This window comes from Cetorhinus maximus, chromosome 20 (genome assembly GCF_964194155.1).
Source record: "Cetorhinus maximus chromosome 20, sCetMax3.hap1.1, whole genome shotgun sequence".
Taxonomy (NCBI): domain Eukaryota; kingdom Metazoa; phylum Chordata; class Chondrichthyes; order Lamniformes; family Cetorhinidae; genus Cetorhinus; species Cetorhinus maximus.
The window spans coordinates 20,328,719-20,347,438 of record NC_135898.1 but is presented as its reverse complement, the minus strand read 5'-3'; the positions used below and the strand labels follow the sequence as shown (position 1 = coordinate 20,347,438).

Sequence of the window (18,720 nt, the reverse complement as noted above, 5' to 3'; positions counted from 1 at the left end):
TCGATCCCATTGATGTGCCTGACATTAGTGAAAGGCTTCCACCGCTTAATTTCCCTTTCGATTTGCCTAATACCGTCAAAGAGCTGTAAGCTCGCCTCAAGAGGGGAGAGATGGAGGGTTAAAACCTTGACGCTTGTAAGCAAAGGCATTGGTATTCAGGAAGACACGTCAACAAAGTGGTCACATCTGAATGTGAAATGGGCCACAGCCATTGAGGCACAACCTCCCCCAAAGCCAATCCTGCCAGTGAGGAAGCAAAGGAAAAAATTAATCTGTATTAAAGGCTGGGACTGCTCTCTTCAGCAGCACAACAGTTTCACAGGATGAGCGTGCCTGAGAGCAGCACTTCCAGGCGGTGGGTGCCGACAGCGATGTCCCTGCTCTGGATCCTCTGCCTGTGTCTCTCAGTGGAGTCAAAGAAGTGGCCCAAAGACTCCAAATGTCCCGCTTCCTGCTCTTGCACCAAGGACAGTGCGTTCTGTGTGGCATCGAAATCCATCCCACAAACCTTTGCTGACAACTTGGTCTCCTTGTAAGTAAAGCTAAAGTTGATGGCGGGATATGCTCGGGCTAATGGTATCATATTGGCAGCTAGCCGGTCCTGTGTGAAGCAGAGGGATGCTTGGAACCATTTAAGGATAATCTCTTCCATCGGTCTACTGTTCTTTCTGAATCTCTTGTTCAATATCTGATTTTAAAAAATGATCGCTTACATTCAGGATTTATTTTCTCCCTTGTCTCCTGAGGGTTTGAGGGCCAGCACCCTCTGTTACCTCATCAATATGGACATCCCTCATACATCAGGCTGGCAGTGGAGTGTTGGAAGTTGATCGACTGTGGGAAGCATCACAGTTAAGCTCACTTGATTTTAAACTCAAAGGAGAGTGACTGAGGACAATGAGTCCTGGCTCAATTTTCCAGGGTTAGAAGTAAAATGAGAGACATGAAAAATAAATTGCCGAACAATTTCTGCAGAAAATTCAATCAAAAATTAAAAATGAGATTAGCTTTTTTTTTGATCATCACAGCACTCGAATGATTAATATTACTTTTGTTTTTACTGTTTCTTCAGATTTCTGTACCTACATTTTATTCTCCACCCTCCCCCCCCCCACCCCCCCCGCGCACCTCCTCGGTCGCTGAAGTAAAACAGGGACTTTTGTATTCCACGTTAGAGAAGTTAATGGGTTAAAGGCTGAGATCACTGTGCAACTTTGAGAAGGGTAAGAGATAAGGTTAAGTCAAGGACTCAAAGTTGAGGCATGACTAATGTGCATTTTAATAATGCAAGATGATGGACTTCAAGACACTGCTTAGAATATGGTGTTATAATTAAGAAGAAAAGGAACCATGATGGCTAACAGTGAATGAGAACTGAATAATTTAGTACTATCTTTTTCTGTAGGACTGCTATATAACATTCCTGTATATATTATATAATAACACACTGTGTTACTGTGTTTAACACTCCTGTATATATTATATATTAACGCTGTGTTATTGGGTATAAACTATTACTTTCCCTGTAGTGCCCCTAATGTGCAGCAAGGCTTGTTTAAATAGGAAGTTAGTTAGTGAGACAGAGATGGAGCATTCCTATATGGATTATATAGCAGCAGGTACTGGTACTGGAGTAACAGCTGTTTTGGGAAAGAGTTAACATGAGCTGTCTCTATGGATAAGCTAATTCAGATAGGTGCAGCCAATATGTTAAAGGGCTAGAGTGACTTTGACTTCATCCCAGGGATGTTATCTTTAACACAGTTGATTTAATGACCAGACACTCTGTAGTTCAGCTAATAGTTTACCAACAAATTTAAATGCACCAAGTGATGTCTCTCAATCCAACAAACAGTGCTGCAGATTGTGAGCCAGATTTCTATGTGCTCCTGTTCTGTATTCAGGTCAAGCAGATAGATTGCTTTTGCAGTCTGTCTGAACAGATGCTTTAGAGTTTGTTTCTATGAGGATAAGCGAGTCAGAACAATCCACAGACGATTAGCACTCAGCATCGAGCTGCAGGTTAAATTAAAATGCAATCCAAGTGTTTGATGGGGACAGTGTAGAGAGAGCTTTACTCTGTATCTAACCTCATGCTGTACCTGTCCTGGGAGTGTTTAATGGGACAGTGTAGAGGGAGCTTTACTCTGTATCTAACCCCATGCTGTACCTGTCCTGGGAGTGTTCGATGGGGACGGTGTAGAGGGAGCTTTACTCTGTATCTAACCCCGTGCTGTACCTGTCCTGGGAGTGTTTGATGGGGACAGTGTAGAGGGAGCTTTACTCTGTATCTAACCCTGTGTTGTACCTGTCCTGGGAGTGTTTGATGCGGACAGTGTAGAGAGAGCTTTACTCTGTATCTAACCCCGTGCTGTACCTGTCCTGGGAGTGTTTGATGTGGACAGTGTAGAGGTAGCTTTACTCTGTATCTAACCCCGTGCTGTACCTGTCCTGGGAGTGTTTGATGCGGACAGTGTAGAGGGAGCTTTACTTTGTATCTAACCCCGTGCTGTACCTGTCCTGGGAGTGTTTGATGGGGACAGTGTAGAGGGAGCTTTATTCTGTATCTAAATCATGCTGTACCAGATGTCCAGATAATCTGTATTGGTGCTGTTCTTTGAGGGATTATTATTTGCAAGAACACATAATCCAAAGGATGATACTCTGATAGTGTACTTTTGTTTTCACAAAAAAAAATGTTATTATAAGAGATGCTCAGGTACCTTGCATGACAATTCCAATTTAACATCACATAATGTGTAATGCAGTTCAATTTCTTTTCATTCAGAATGTGGCTGAAGTACTTCAATACACTTACAGTGTATATTTCATATCACACATTCTCTGATGTGCTGTTTGGAAAAAAACATTAAATGACAGACCAGGTAACAATGCGAGCATCACTCCCTCAGTCCTGCACTCTCACATCAGCCTGGATTACCTGCTCAATCCTGAGTTTCACCCCTGAACCCAGCACCTTCTGACTGTGAGACTGAGTCAGGGATGGGAATTTGAAAACCAATGTTTCCTCAAATAAAATTATACCGTGTGTCGAAAGAGCATTTTCATTATTAAGTTACAGTACATCATGCGTTATTCAACCTTCTGTCATTTTGCTCTTCCAGAACTTTTGTGAATGCAAAATTCAGTCAAATTCCTGAGCGTGCCTTTTCACACCTTCGAACTCTACAATTCCTGTAAGTACAGAATGGGGAATTCTGTGTTTTTGTACTTCACGCTTGCCCAAGCTTTTGTCTTTGTGGATCATATATCCAATTTTCCATGTCCTCATTCATCTGTGCATCCCTCAAGCTGCAGAAACTAACAGACCTTGGCTTTCTGATCTCAAAGTTGCCCCCATCAATGAAGCAACAGTGTGAAGAATAGCTCTTTCCAAATCTTCAGTCTTCAGAATTCAAACAAGGAAAATCAGCAATGAAATTGGATGAATTTGCCTGGTCTCAAGCCTATGTCTGGCCCTAAAGTCAAAGATAAGTTGGATATACTTGGATCAATGGGATCTGGAAATTATTTAGGTTTTAGTCAAGTTGGTCATGCAGTAACACTATTTTTGAAACCAGTATGTGAGCACCTGCGCAGATGTGTTGTGTTTTATTTGACAATAGTAGATAAACATTCATTTCCATCCTCATCTGGGAACTGAGATTAAATGGTTCCTCACCTCAAACATCTTTCTGGCCTGAACCCTACTGCAACTTCCCAAAGACACTCTCTGGCTTCCTCAGTGTCTACATCATGGGTAGGGCAAGTGTTTGTCTTGGGAAGATTTGTTAAAAAATCCCAAGGCAGCCCTGGGAAAAAGGATAAAACTGGGAGACCCAGTGTTACCTTCCTGGAGTCTTTACCCTGCCCAACAGGGGAAACTCAACGGGACTCACAATAAATCTCTGGCCTTGAGTAGACTGAATGGCAGTGAGTTTCAGCTATGGAATTCAATGTTCAGTTTTTATGATGGCCATTAAGCTCTTCTTCAGCTCTCTACCTGAAAGCGGGTCTGACCCACTGCGCAGTGACCTCCAGCATCAGCAGGGCAAGGAGGCAAGTCGCCAATCAACCCCAGCTGGAACGAGGGTCGAACCCATTGGCACCAGTTTGATTCACGGAGGTCGTCCAGCCACCGAAGCCCCCCTCCCCCACCATGGAGTCCGAGTTGCTATGGCAACATACACGTTTACATGCATGTTGTAGCCTGGAGCTATGGAAAGTGTCGGTAGAGGCCCCAATGTTCTTTCCATCACATGGCTGACCAGGAATCTCTCCCGCTCTTACCACCTCCCATTGGTGTGTGTTGGAAGGATTTACAGGTCGACACTCATCCTATTTGACCACGTTATGAACACGCCTTCCTTGGCCATCAAGACCTGGAGCAGGACTCGAACCCGGAGCTTCTGCCTCAGAGTGGCAGGGACACTACCCTCTGCACCACAGGACCTGGGATCAGTCATAAATTACAGAGTCAAAACATCACAGAATAAGATCATTCGGCCCACATAGGGCATTAGCAGAACCACTCAGCTCATTGCATTAGTAGATCAATTTTTCATTATCTTACATTGGGTTTCTCTCTTGAATCTTTAGCAATAATGGTTGGCAAAGTATAATGGTGGGAGTTTAAACCAGGTATTTGGAGAATTTGCTTATGTCCATGTTTACTTTATCTGTCTTTTGTTCTGGCTCGTTTTTGTTGCCTTATTTGTCTCACCCATTTGGCGGGCGAATTTGCAACCTTACCATGTGCGGCTGGGTTTGTGGTGGGTGGGGACGGTAAAGCCTGAGTGATCTGTTTCCCGATCCAAACCCGCCTGCAAGACCCCCCTCCCCACCCCGCCATTTCCAGCTCGAACTGAGGCTGATCAACCAACCCAATGGAAGATTCGAAACTGTTTGTAGAATTAGTGAGGCTGTGAGCCTCCTTCAGTTGCCAACCAGCTTTATAACTCTAACTCTGGATGCTCAGGTTGCCCGTGCACCAGAAAACCTGGCAGCTTCATCGAGGTGAGCACTCAGCAGATTCAGGAGGTGATTACTTTTCCGCCTGCCTCCTGGCTGCCGGTGCCTGCCCAAGGAGCCTTTGCGGATCAGGATCCCTCCCCACAACCTTACTCCTTCGAGGCCTCCAATCCCACCATGAGGCTCCCTCCACAACCTGGCCTCCGACAGTTTGACAGCCACTAAGAGACATGACGAAACGTCTAGAATGGTGAAGGCACCACACTGTCACCATAGAATCACTGTCGGTTATAGAGCAGTTTCACACTCGCTGAGGAGTATGGGTAAGCTGTGCCTCCATTAGCATGCAGCAATAGCATGCTCACATTCAAATATGAACTACATTTAATGAGCTGAATAAAAGCTTAATGAGGTCCAGATAAACATTGAACAACCTCACTCACACCACAGATAACCTTAAAAAAACATGAAAAATTCTGCGTCTGGTTAAAGTCTCTTTTGACTGCAGAGAGAAAGGCAAAACCTGTAACTTAGAGTGAGGGAGGGTGTGCATCCGATAACAATTGCCTCATAGTTTGAAGAAGGAAATGATTGCAAGGCGCTGGTGATTTTGTTCTCTCCTCCCTCTTCCCTCAGCTTGTTGAATTCAAACACCTTCAACCTGATTGGAAATGATGCATTCAATGGCTTATCTCACCTCCAGTACCTGTAAGTCTTTGCTACCTTTTTACATTGCTTTACCCACCTCTAAGGATGAATATTTGTGCTGAACTCTGCCCTCTCTTTGTGTTTCCACAGTTTCATAGAGAACAACAACATCCAATCACTCTCCAAATACACCTTCCGAGGGCTCAAGTCTCTCAACCACCTGTAAGTCTTTCCACGATCAATGACTCGCCTACTCTGGGCTTAGAAACAATAGAACAAACAGTAAGGAATGAAGATTGTTTTGCTATGGGTGAACCTCAGTTGGGGACCATTAGTTACTGCTTGCCTGTCTCCGATTGCTCTCCCGCTGTGCAGAATGTACTCACTTGCTGCTGGCATAGAATCTCGCAGGCTCTGGCATTTGCTGCCCATTCCTAATTGCCCTCAAGAAGGTGGTTGTGAGTTGCCACTTAAATCCCTGTAGTCCATGCGGTGTAGGTACACTCACAGTGCTGTTAGGAAGGTAGTTCCAGCATTTTGACGCAGCGACAGTGAAGGAACGGCGATATATTTCCAAGTCAGGATGGTGAGTAGCTTGGAGGGGAACTTCCAGGTGGTGGTGTTCCCATGTATTTGCTACCTTTGTCCTTCCAGGTGGTGGAGGTCATGGGTTTGGAAAGTGTTTCTGAAGGAGCCTCGATAAGTTGCTGTAGTGCATCTTGTGGATGGTACACATTGCTGCTACTGTGCATTGGTGGTGGAGGGAGTGAATGGTTAAGGTGGTGGATGTGGTGTCAATCAAGTGATCAAGTGTCTGCTTTGTCCTGGATGGTGTTGAGCTTCTTGAGTGTTGTGGGAGCTGCACTCATCCAGGCAAGTGGAGAGTATTCCATCACACTCCTGACTTGTGCCTTGTAGATGGTGGACAGGCTTTGGGGAGTCAGGAGGTGAGTTACTCTCTGCAGAATTCCCAGCCTCTGACCTGCTGCTGTAGCCACAGTATTTATATGGCTAGTCCAGTTCAGTTTCTGATCAATTGTGACCACCAGGATGTTGATAATGGGGGGATTCAGTGATGGTGATGCCATTGAATGTCAAGGGGCAATGGTTAGATTCTCTCTTGTTGGAGATGGTCATTGCCTGGCACTTGTGTGGCACAAATGTTACTTGCCACTTGTCAGCCCAAGCAATAATGCGGTGTCATTTATTGCTTCCTGAATCTCGGGGGAAACCTGTTAAAAGTGGGCTCTACACTGCTGCAGCCTTGCTGTGTTTCCAAGGTGATTAATTCATCTGCTGTTCACCAGGAGATGGCCATTCAGCCCATTGAGCTATTCCGCCAGACAGTTAGACGTTGGTAGCTCAATTTCATTTACTGACCCCTGCTCTATATCCCTGATTTCCCTACCTAACAAGTCTATCAGTCTCAATCTTGAATGCTGTAATTGTCCCAGCACCCACAAATCGTTCCAGATTTCCACTACCTTTTGTGCTTTTTGACTGACATTAGCCCTGAATGGCCTGGCTCTCATTTTAAGGTTATGCCACCAGGGGTCAGTATTGGAAGTAGTATTTTCCCTGTTCAATATTAAGACGGCTGGTGTAACTATTGAGCCTTTCTGGCCCGGTCTGTTTGCCAAGGCATTGGCTAATATTGACATCAATAGTCTGATCTGCAATGTTGGTGCTGGTGGGGGTGCGCCAGCTGCTGCAACAGCTGTTTCCACTGCTGCCCCTGTTGCTGCTGAAGAGAAAAAAGAAGAGAAGAAACAGGAGGAATCTGAAGAGTCTGATGATGACATGGGCTTTGGTCTCTTTGATTAAATGTACCATGCAACATGATTTTTACAATTAAAAAAAATATATATATATAAACGGCCTGGGCTTGGATATAAGGAGTGCAATTTTGAAGTTTAAGGATGATACAAAACTTAGCAATATTATAAATAGTGAACATGGTTGGCATGTGGGTGTCACCATCTACAAGGCACAAGCCAGGAGTGTGATGGAATACTCCCCACTTGCCTGGATGAGTGCAGCTCCCACAACACTCAAGAAGCTCGACACTGTCCAAGACAAAGCAGCCCGCTTGATCGGCACCCCATACACAAACATTCACTTCCTCTGCCACCGATGCACAGTGGCAGCAGTGTGTACCGTCTACAAGGTGCACTGCAGGAGCTCACCAAGGCTCCTTATACAGCACCTTCCAAACCCACAACTGCTGCCACCTAGAAGGACAAGGGCAGCAGATAGATGGGAACATCACCACCTGGAAGTTCCTCTCCAAGTGACTCACCATCCTGACTTGGAAATATATCGCCGTTCCTTCACTGTCGCTGGGTCAAAATCCTGGAACTCCCTCCCTAACAGCACTGTGGGTGTACCCACGCCACAGGGACTGCAGCGGTTCAAGAAGGCAGCTCACCACCACCTTCTCAAGGGCAATTAGGGAGGGGCAATAAATGCTGGCCCAGCCAGTGACGCTCAGGTCCCCTGAAGAATACATTTAAAAAAACATTATTTCTTGTTTCTCGATGGTGCAATATTTAATCATTTGATACTTTTTCCTTTCCAGATCATTGGGAAACAACAATCTGTTGACGCTTCCCAGAGACATCTTCATGGATCTTCATGTTTTGACACATTTGTGAGTGAGTTGTTTATTCACAGTTTGAAGATGATCACAGTATTTCATTTGCAAAGCAGAGATATGGAGTGAAATTGCGCGATGCAATCTTGCCATGTTCAGCTGCTAATATTTGAGAACAAAATTCTACCTCGAGAGAATTTTGGAAGGTCAAGGATAAGCAATAAATGTCAAATATAAAGGCACTGTTCCAATCCTAATGTAAGATCCTGAATCAAAACGGTTGCTTGTGGGCTTCCTCTAGGCACTGCCTGCAGGTTGAGTGGTAAATCTGTGTTCACCCCATTCAGTAGACAGTGAAAGCTTGTGCACCAGTCTGTCCACACACGGCAGTGAGCACTGCCTGGGGAGGCAAAAATACATCAATGGAACGAACAAAACACTTTGACCAAGTTCAGGAAAAGCTCTGGCAAATGCTCCCCCATTTGAAAAGGCAATGAAGCAAGTTACAATTCCAGCAATGTCCATTACTGAGTGGCTCACTCTTTCAGCTCAAAAACAAAAACCTGTTGGTGTGGGTCATCTGGCCACAATCTCAGTTTCTCTGAAGCCTTTGTATAACTCTTTGCTCCCCCACCACCACCTCAAATTCATATCCATCATTCCGGTAACTCCTTCTGATCAGGGTCCCACCTCCTGCTATAGCACAGCATCATCCTTTCTCAAAGACATGAATGTTATCCTGTCTGACTGTGATTCCTCATCCTTCTCGACCTGTCTGCAGCCTTTAGCCTGGTTAGTGACACCATCCTCCTCCAACTCCTCTCCACTGGGTGGGACTGCACTTGCCTAGTTCCCTTCCTGTCTATCTCTGGAACCATTCTCTCGAAGAACACACCACAAATGCTCTTACACTGGTTTTATACAATTCAGCTGACTAAACCTTTCAAACGTGTGTACTCAAGCTAACTATTTTTTTGCACAACACACCCTGTACCTCTTAATCCTTTGCAGGGATCTCCGTGGGAATGCTTTCCATTGTGATTGTAAAGTAAAATGGCTGATAGAATGGCTACAGACGACCAACACGACAGTCCCTCCTGTGTACTGTACCAGCCCAAACAAATATCAGAATGTCAGGATAAGCCATCTGCCAATCAAGGACTTTGACTGTGTCAGAACAGGTTGGCATGTAATGCTCTATTTATAAACTGTTTCAAATACCTTGACTGATTCCAGGTTGATTACCTCTTCCCTATCGTCAGTGGTATCTGAGAGGCTCACTGAGTTCACTCTCATTTAGATTAATCCCAGCAGCACTGCTGCTGACATTTCAATCCATTCAATTCATGAATATTGAGAAAGACAGGACAATCTAAGGACATTTGGCTGTCGTGATCAGCTCCAAGTTACTTTCAAAGTCAATCCAAGTGGTAGATAGGACAGTGTAGAGGGAGCTTTACTCTGTATCTAACCCTGTGCTGTACCTGCCCTGGGAGTGTTTGATGGGGACAGTGTAGAGGGAGCTTTATTCTGTATCTAACCCCGTGCGGTGCCTGTCCTGGGAGTGTTTGATGGGGACAGTGTAGAGGGAGCTTCACTCTGTATCTAACCCCATGCTGTACCTGTCCTGGGAGTGTTTGATGGGGACAGTGTAGAGGGAGCTTTACTCTGTATCTAACCCTGTGCTGTACCTGTCTTGGGAGTGTTTGATGGAGACAGTGTAGAGGGAGCTTCACTCTGTATCTAACCCCGTGCTGTACCTGCCCTGGGAGTGTTTTGATGGGGACAGTGTAGAGGGAGCTTTACTCTGTATCTAACCCCGTGCTGTATCTGCCCTGGGAATGTTTGATGGGGACAGTTTAGAGGGAGCTTTACTCTGTATCTAACCCTGTGTTGTACCTGCCCTGTGAGTGTTTGTTGGGGACAGTGTAGAGGGTGTTTTATTCTGTATCTAACCCCGTGCTGTACCTGTCCTGGGAGTGTTTGATGGGGACAGTGTAGAGGGAGCTTTACTCTGTATCTAACCCCGTGCTGTACCTGCCCTGGGAGTGTTTCATGGGGACAGTGTAGAGGGAACTTTACTATGTATCTAACCTGTGGCGTAAGTGCTCTGGGAGTGTTTAAAAGGAAGAGTGTAGAGGGAGCTTTACTCTGCATCTTACCCATTCTTTACCTGACCTTGTAGTGTTTAATGGGGACAGTGTAGAGGGAGCTTTACTCTCTATGTGACTCGTGTTGTACCTGCCCTACAGGTGTTTAAATTATCATTGTAGGGGGAGCTTTACCATTGTGATTAGGCTGGATTATCTTTGTGAAAATGGGAGTGCTATTTTTGAGTCTGACTCTCAGTATGTACTGTGGCCATGTTACATCACAACCTGGTATCATAATGTTCTGCCCAAATGTTACATAGCACAATAACACATTGACATTATTCTTGATTTATCTTTGCAGAATTCACTACGTATCAAACCCTACCATTCCAGGCTATCTCAGTTGAGTCCTTCCTATACGCGGATGACCTATATGTAACATTTGCCCAAGCAAACAATGGGAACTGCACTTTCTTCATGTGGGATCATGTTGAAATGGTCTTCAGAGAGTCTGATAACATCTCTGGTAAGCCTTTAGAATCTTTATGAAGCAGCCTGAAGTTGAAATAGGCTCCAGTGAGATTGGAAGTCTTCCTGGTCTTGTTCCCCCAGGATGATAGACTGTATTGCAGTTGTTGGACTGACTGTCTATGTAGAAATTGATTCATGGAAGGGGTTTCCCAATCTCTCTGACTTTCTCCAGGCCTACAAACTCCACTCCCCCCAAAACCCCTCCCCCACTTCTGCCCACCCACCACCCCCATCCCTAGAACCCAGAACCCTGTGTCCCTCTGACTTCTGTGCATTTCCTCACCCCTCTCCCCACCATTGATGGTTGCACATCCAGCTCCATCTTGGTCACTTTTGATCCCCAATTTAAATTTGGATGTCTAGATAGTAAGTGAGGAACAGGTTCGGTCTCATCTGTGGTGTCCTCCATATTCAAACAGCTAGCCCACACTCACTGTGTAGGATCACAGAGTGACAGGATGGGCAAGGTGGCAGTGCAACAGATTAGCCTTTCCCCTTTACGAGAGGAGAGGTAAAGTGTCTGTGTGTCAAGGAGGAGCCTGAATTAAATGTGGACAAAGAGTTTCTAACGTTAAATTTCTCTGTGTTACAAGCATGACTAGTAAGCTGCCTTTTATTTCCTGCAGCCCATGCTGCTGTGTACTGTAAGCCGCTGGTGATCGAGGGAGAGCTGTACATTGTCGTGGCTCAGTTGTTCCGAGGCTCCCACATCTTCCGTTGGGACAGCTACGGGGGGACGTTCATCAAGATCCAGGACATTGACACCACCAGAATCCGCAAGCCTAATGACATTGAGTCGTTCACGATCGATGGGGTCTGGTACTTTGTCATCGCGGACAGTTCAAAGGCTGGGGCGACCACCATTTACAAGTGGAACAAAGGCGGGTTTTACTCTCACCACTCACTGCACCCATGGCACAGGGACACAGACGCCGAGTACGTAGAGATGGACAATAAGCCCAAACTGATCCTCTCCAGCAGCACCCAAACACCAGTCATCTACCAGTGGAACAAAGTCCAAAGGCAGTTCACCTATCTCACCGAGATCCCCAACATGCTGGATGTCCATGCGGTGAAGCACTTCAGGATCAAGAAGGCCGTGTACCTCTGCCTATCTCGCTTCATCGGCGACTCCAAGGTGATGAGGTGGGAGAACCAGCGGTTCACCGAAGTCCAGGCGCTGCCCTCAAGGGGCACCATGATGGTCCAGCCTTTCCGGGTGGCACAGTGGCAGTACGTGGTGCTCGGGAGCGACTTCTCGTTTTCCCATGTCTACCTGTGGGACCCTGAGAAGCTGAGCTTTGGCCGCTTCCAGGACTGGAGCGTCCGAGCTCCACGAGCCTTCCAGCTCGTACCCATCGATGACATGCACCTTGTGCTGGCTTCCAGTTTTAAAGGGAACACAATCATCTACAGACACATGGTCGTGGACACGAGTGCCTAAGAACGCAACCCAAACCAGTTGCGTTACAACCAGCAGTTTAGTTTCAGATTGGCACCCATTTGGTTTAAAGTAGACAGTCCTGTTTCTGACGGGGGGAAGTCCCTGCATTTCCAAAATGCAAACTAGGCATGAGAAGTTTGACTTTTAATAGCAGTCTGTTTTTCCCACTAAATCTGAGTCTTATCCTGTATAGTCATTAGTTATCAAGATTACTAAAGTCTGCAAAGCAAATTGTCAGAACCTAGGCCAATGATCCAACTCCTCCTACGCCTTGTGTTGCCGTCTAATACTCAAATGCTGCTGTTTCCCCCGCTACTCACCCACCTTGCCTCCTGATTTATCGACCGATTCTCAATGCTTATTATTTCGCTCTGGCCACTGCTCATGCTGTCGAGAATTGGAGCACCCATCGAGCTGGCCGAATTCAGACTGGTCATCCTGGCACAGATTGGTAACTTGGCAAAGTCGTCCTGCATCAGTGCAGTCACGTTATTGTTCACCAATAAACCACGGCTTTGTCTGCCTCCTCAGGTGGATGTAAAAGACCCTGTGACACCTTCAAAAGAATAGCAGGGGAGTTCTCCTGGTGTTCTGGCTAATATGTACCCTGCAAGTCGACATTTCCCAGCAGAGAATAGCTGATCATTCAGCACGTTGCTGTCTGTGCACATTGGTTGCCACACTTCCTACAAAACAGTGACCGCCATTTCAAAAGGGATTACATAGCTGTGAAGTTCTTTGAAATGTCCTATGAAGGTGAAAGGCGCTATATTAATGCAGGGGTTTTTTTTGTCTTTTTCCATTTTCCTTAGATCTGCCCTTTTAATTTTTAGCTATTCATGCTTTGTTCTTTGTTCCTTCTAATGGTTTGACTTGAATAAGATAATTTGCCTTGATAGTGCCTCTGTGTGTTTGTTTCATTTTTCATATATACTTCCCCCTTTCTGCACCTATTATTATGCATGGATGTTGTTGGTTTATCAGTTCTGATCGAGCTACCTGTCAACATAAGCTTATGATGTTGCTGTTTGTTGGAGCTTGGTGTGCACAAATTGCTCTCCGTGTTTTAACAGTGACCGCACTTTGGGAGATTGTGAAAGGCAACATAAAGATGCAAGTCTTTCTTTCTGTACTCTCTCCAGGTGCTGATTCACCTTGCTGTATATTGCTTTTGTTCGAGATACCCAACATATTTTGGCTTTCATTGGCCAATACTTTCATTCCTTAATCTCATTAAAGACATTTCAAATACCTTTCTTTGGGACTATGAGCGTTCTTTGAGTGAGGTTAGACCAAGTCGGAGACCGATGAAATAAGCATTCGCTGTTTTATGGAACTATTCATTTTAAGGCTTCCTGCTGAAAACACATGTTATGAACATTTTGCTTCCCCTTTTGTACATGTACAAAATATGTACATGTTTACAGTCCTGTAACATTGGCGAAACCAACTTCGGCAAATGTTTTAATGCAGTATGTTTTAAAACCGATTGACAGAATTGTTTAGAACAATGTAGCATTTCTTCTTTCACAGTATTCTGGAATAAACTGGAAAAAAAAATTCCTGTAATCTCAATTTCCTTTACTTTGGGGTTCAGCTTTCTTTCTGTGTCTGAGGTGCAGCAAAGTGTATGGAGCTGTAATTTTGGTGACACTGGAATGGCTTTCAAACCAGATTGAAATACAGTCCAATCATACAAAGCCAAAGGAGGCCAGTTGGTCCATCATGCCTATGCTGCCTCTTTGAATCTGCTCCTATACCCCAATTTTTACTAAAAGAAGCGCCCAGTCCCACCTCGGCTTCGAGAAGTGAGCAGCAAATTGTTGGACCCTGAACTCAAAATCACAAGTTCAAAGGCCAACCCAAATTACTGTCAGGAATCCTCCTTTTCATTAAAGATGGAAAGAAGCCCTGCATTCTCTGTATTAACGTCGGAGGTGCCGTCTTTCAGATGAGATATTAAACTGATGCTCGATCTGCCCTCTCAGGTGAACACACATTGCACTATCTCAAAGAGCAGTGGAGTTCTACCTTGTGCCCTGGCCAATATTTATCCCTCAATCAACATCACCAAAACAGATTATTTGGTCATTATCACTTTGGTCTTTCCATTATTATGTTTATCTGGGGACATGTTGGCTTCTTACTCTTGAAGAGACCATGCTGAAGTGTCTGAAAAAACAAATTAAAAATCTGTTCTTCTTGACATTGGCAATGAAAGAAATGAAAATCAAAGCCATAGCGAATTGACCTAATTGTTGGTGGGAGCTTGCAGTGCACAAGTTGGCTGCAGTATTTCCTATATCACTACACTCCAAAAAGTGCTGCATTAGCTGTAAAACACGTTGGGACATCCTTGAGGAGGTGGAAGGAGATATATAAATGCAGCTTCGCAACACTGCGCTTTATCGCCCTCTGCTGGGCGAACCCGTACACTGAACACTGCAAAACCCCGCCCACAAGATTCTGATTGGCTGGGGGGGCGGGGGTCGGATAGGGTAGTGCTGATTGGCGGAGGGAGCTATCTATCAAAGTGAGTGACGGGCCTGCCGGGGCCTGGGGCTGGATTAGCGGCCGGACCGGCGGCGGCGGTGGCGTTATGTCGAGGGCCGAAGCCGAGACGCTGTGCCCTGACTGGAGCGACGATGAGCGCATGGCCTTCCTGTTCTCGGCCTTCAAGCGGAACCGCGAGGTGAACTGCTCGGACTGGGACACCAAGCTGGCCTTCTGGACGGCGCTGATCGTGCAGGAGGCGGCCCGCAGGAGCCGGCTCAGCTTCAAACCCCGGGAACTGAGCTCCTGGTTCCGGAGGAAAGGAACTGTGCCGCTGGGCCTGGACACAGTGCTGCAGGACATGGCCAGGTGAGTGAGGGTGAGGACCTCCGTGGTTCAATAGCCAGGTGAGTGAGGGTGAGGACCTCCGTGGTTCAATAGCCAGGTGAGTGAGGGTGAGGACCTCCGTGGTTCAATAGCCAGGTGAGTGAGGGTGAGGACCTCCGTGGTTCAATAGCCAGGTGAGTGAGGGTGAGGACCTCCGTGGTTCAATAGCCAGGTGAGTGAGGGTGAGGACCTCCGTGGTGCAATAGCCAGGTGAGCGAGGGTGAGGACCTCCGTGGTTCAATAGCCAGGTGAGCGAGGGTACGGACCTCTGTGGTTCAATAGCCAGGTGAGCGAGGGTGAGGACCTCCGTGGTTCAATAGCCAGGTGAGTGAGGGTGAGGACCTCCGTGGTTAGATAGCCGGGTAAGTGAGGGTGCGGACCTCTGTGGTTCAATAGCCAGGTGAGTGAAGGCAAGGCACCCCATGATTCAATAACCAGATGAGTGAAGGTGAGGTCCCCCGTAGTTCAGTAATTGCGTATGAGGGTGAAGTCTCTGTAGTTCAATAGTCAGGTGAGTGAGGATGAAGATCTCTGTGGTTCAATAGCCAGGTGAGAGTGAGGCCCTCTGTGATTCAATAGCCAGGGTGTGAGGAGGAGGCCCTCAGTGGATGAATAGCCAGCTGAGTGAGCAGGAGGTCCGCAGTGGCTCAGTGGGCAAGTGAGTGAGGGTGAGGATCCCCATCGTTCAATAGCCAAGTGAGTGAGGGTGATGCCCTTTGTGGTTCAATAGCCAGGTGAATGAGCAGGAGGTCTGCAGTGGTTCAATAACCTGGAAGTGTGACCCCGATGGGGTCAGTGTCTATCCTCCGATAGTCCTGGGGTTAGGCTCAAGTCCACCCCCCTTCACTTGCTCTGTGCACCCACCTCACCATCTTCCCTGGCCCAACCTGCAGCCCCTCCTCTAACCTGTGCTCCTCCCCTGTGCCCCCTTGCCGCTGTTTCTTTGTCGCCCTCCTTTCCACCCTGTTCCTCTTTCTTACCCACCCTCACCCTCCTCCAAATTAGCGACGTTTACTGTTGTTAACAACATTTGCTAATCCTGTTCTCGTCTGTCGGACTTGTGTGTTTTGACTTTATTGTCTGACCTTTGCTTCTCTCCCAAGGCGAGGGCTGATTCAGAAGGAGTCGAGTTTCGCAGCGAGTGTTGATGCCGGCTGGCTGGCCTGGAGTGTGGGCTTGTTTTTGATTAAGCCCCTGAAGTGGACACTGACCTCTCTCTTGGGAAACAACACCGTTTCACCGGATGAAGCCTATGTCGTTGTTGAGCGTGTTAAGGTGAGAATGCATTCTTGATAACGGTGTACGTTAAATGTGTTCCTGGGTGTAGTGAGAATGAATAGTGTCTCTCATTATCCCCACTTCACATCTTATAACTACTCGACAGTGTGTGACTAAATGCCAGAGAGGGCTGGGCCACACAGTGGGTTAAGGGAGTTGAAGTATCTGAGTCTCACAATGAAACTGGAGAGCTCTGCATTCAGTCCATTTTGCTTATTTTCCATCCTGTAATTTTGTCTCTGCTTCATCCAAAAAGGAAGATATCCAATCAGTAAAAATCAGTCATGGAATCATGTCGTTGGTGATTTTTACATGCACAGTTTCAGATTGGTACTTTCTAACCCCACTTCCCACACCCCAGGCACAGCCAAAGAACTCTGATTGTAATGCTTTGTCTCTCCTCCCCCTGGACCTCGCAGGAAAAGGCAGTTGAGCTTTTGCAGCTCTGTCAGAATTACCTGGAGTCATCACATCCCGTGGTTGCCTTTGCGAGGCTGCAGGAGGTGTGTCAGGGTGTGTGCAATGATGAGAAGACTTTCTGCCTGTGTCTGCTGCAACTGCAGAGAGAAAAGAGGGTCATGGTTGCTGAAATCGATGGTGATAAGGTGAGCATGCGCATGTGGCCGGCCTGAGCAGTGGTGGGTGTACAGATGCTGGTGTTGTGCAGTGACACAGATGCTGCTGCAGCTGTTAAATAGTCACTTGCTTCACTGAAACTCCTATCCTTCGCGTGCACTGGTGGTGGGCTAGGGAGCTGTGGCTGCCTCTGCCCCAGATTTTCTTGTCTTTATCAATCATGTCATCTCTGAACCTTTCTCACTTGCTACTTGTACTGTCCCCATCAAACACTCCCAGTGCAGGTACAGCACAGGGTTAGATACAGAATAAAGCTCCCTCTACACTGTCCCCATCAAACACTCCCAGGGCAGGTGCAGCACGGGGTTAGATACAGAGTAAAGCTTCCTCTCCACCGTCCCCATCAAACACTCCCAGGGCAGGTGCAGCACGGGGTTAGATACAGAGTAAAGCTCCCTCTACGCTGTCCCCATCAAACACTCCCAGGACAGGTACAGCACGGGGCTAGATACAGAGTAAAGCTCCCTCTACACTGTCCCCATCAAACACTCCCAGGGCAGGTGCAGCACGGGGTTAGATACAGAGTAAAGCTCCCTCTCCACCGTCCCCATCAAACACTCCCAGGGCAGGTGCAGCACGGGGTTAGATACAGAGTAAAGCTCCCTCTACGCTGTCCCCATCAAACACTCCCAGTGCAGGTACAGCACAGGGTTAGATACAGAGTAAAGCTCCCTCAACACTGTCCCCATCAAACACTCCCAAGGCAGGTGCAGCATGGGGTTAGATACAGAGTAAAGCTCCCTCTACGCTGTCCCCATCAAACACTCCCAGGACAGGTACAGCACAGGGTTAGATACAGAGTAAAGCTCCCTCTACACTGTCCCCATCAAACACTCCCAGGGCAGGTACAGCACGGGGTTAGATACAGAGTAAAGCTCTCTCTACGCTGTCCCCATCAAACACTCCCAGGGCAGGTACAGCACGGGGTTAGATACAGAGTTAAACTCCCTCTACACCGTCCCCATCAAACACTCCCATGACAGGTACAGCACGGGGTTAAATACAGAGTAAAGCTCCCTCTACACTGTCCCCATCAAACTCTCCCAGGGCAGGTACAGCACGGGGTTAGATACAGAGTAAAGCTCCCGCTACACTATCCCCATCAAACACTCCCAGGACAGGTACAGCACGGGGCTAGGTACAGAGGAAAGCTCCCTCTACACTGACCCCATCAAACACTCCCAGGACAGGTACAGCACAGGGCTAGGTACAGAGGAAAGCTTCCTCTACACTGACCCAACAATGTATATCAGCCTTCGGTTGACATTTCGGTTTGTCTTGACCACCATTCTCAATGCCTGGCTGAATGATTGTGGATTAGGGCAGTTTTGTACTTTGGAACTTCTTTGGGAGTGCGATCCAGACTCACTGTTTCCTTTTAACCTGTCATGCAGATTGTGAAGTTCAGCCACTCTCCCACAAACAAGGTTTCCACTGTAACTGAGATCGATGTAGGGGTGTACCAGCTGGTAAAGTGTGAAAAGACGTTGATGCAAAAAGTGGAAACACTGTCCCAGGAGGCTGAAAGGTACATCAAAAGAATGAAAACCCTTCCTATTGCACTGCCATTTAGTCAAGAGATTTTATTTTTCAGTATTGTATTTCAGAGACAAAGCAAAATCCAAATTCACCTGTTGTTATAACGA

General features: G+C 46.8%; 3 protein-coding genes across 3 annotated transcripts in view; 2 read left to right on the top strand and 1 right to left on the bottom strand.

The window, feature by feature from the left end:
• ikbkb (inhibitor of nuclear factor kappa B kinase subunit beta) overlaps window positions 1-18,720 on the bottom strand; it is a 505,718-nt gene that overhangs the window by 484,542 nt on the left and 2,456 nt on the right. The window lies entirely within an intron of this gene.
• On the top strand, window positions 298-12,369 carry LOC144694922 (leucine-rich repeat LGI family member 3-like). Its single transcript, XM_078565700.1, has 8 exons — window positions 298-532; window positions 3,126-3,197; window positions 5,608-5,679; window positions 5,770-5,841; window positions 8,198-8,269; window positions 9,224-9,393; window positions 10,667-10,831; window positions 11,463-12,369. Exons 1-8 carry the CDS (start codon window positions 324-326, stop codon window positions 12,278-12,280), a joined length of 1,650 nt encoding a protein of 549 aa, XP_078421826.1. The 5' UTR covers window positions 298-323; the 3' UTR covers window positions 12,281-12,369.
• LOC144694752 (charged multivesicular body protein 7-like) lies at window positions 14,893-18,717 on the top strand. The gene is made up of 4 exons (XM_078565326.1): window positions 14,893-15,142; window positions 16,264-16,435; window positions 16,858-17,043; window positions 18,469-18,717. The coding sequence occupies exons 1-4, from the start codon at window positions 14,934-14,936 to the stop codon at window positions 18,715-18,717; spliced, it is 816 nt and encodes a 271-aa protein (XP_078421452.1). The 5' UTR covers window positions 14,893-14,933.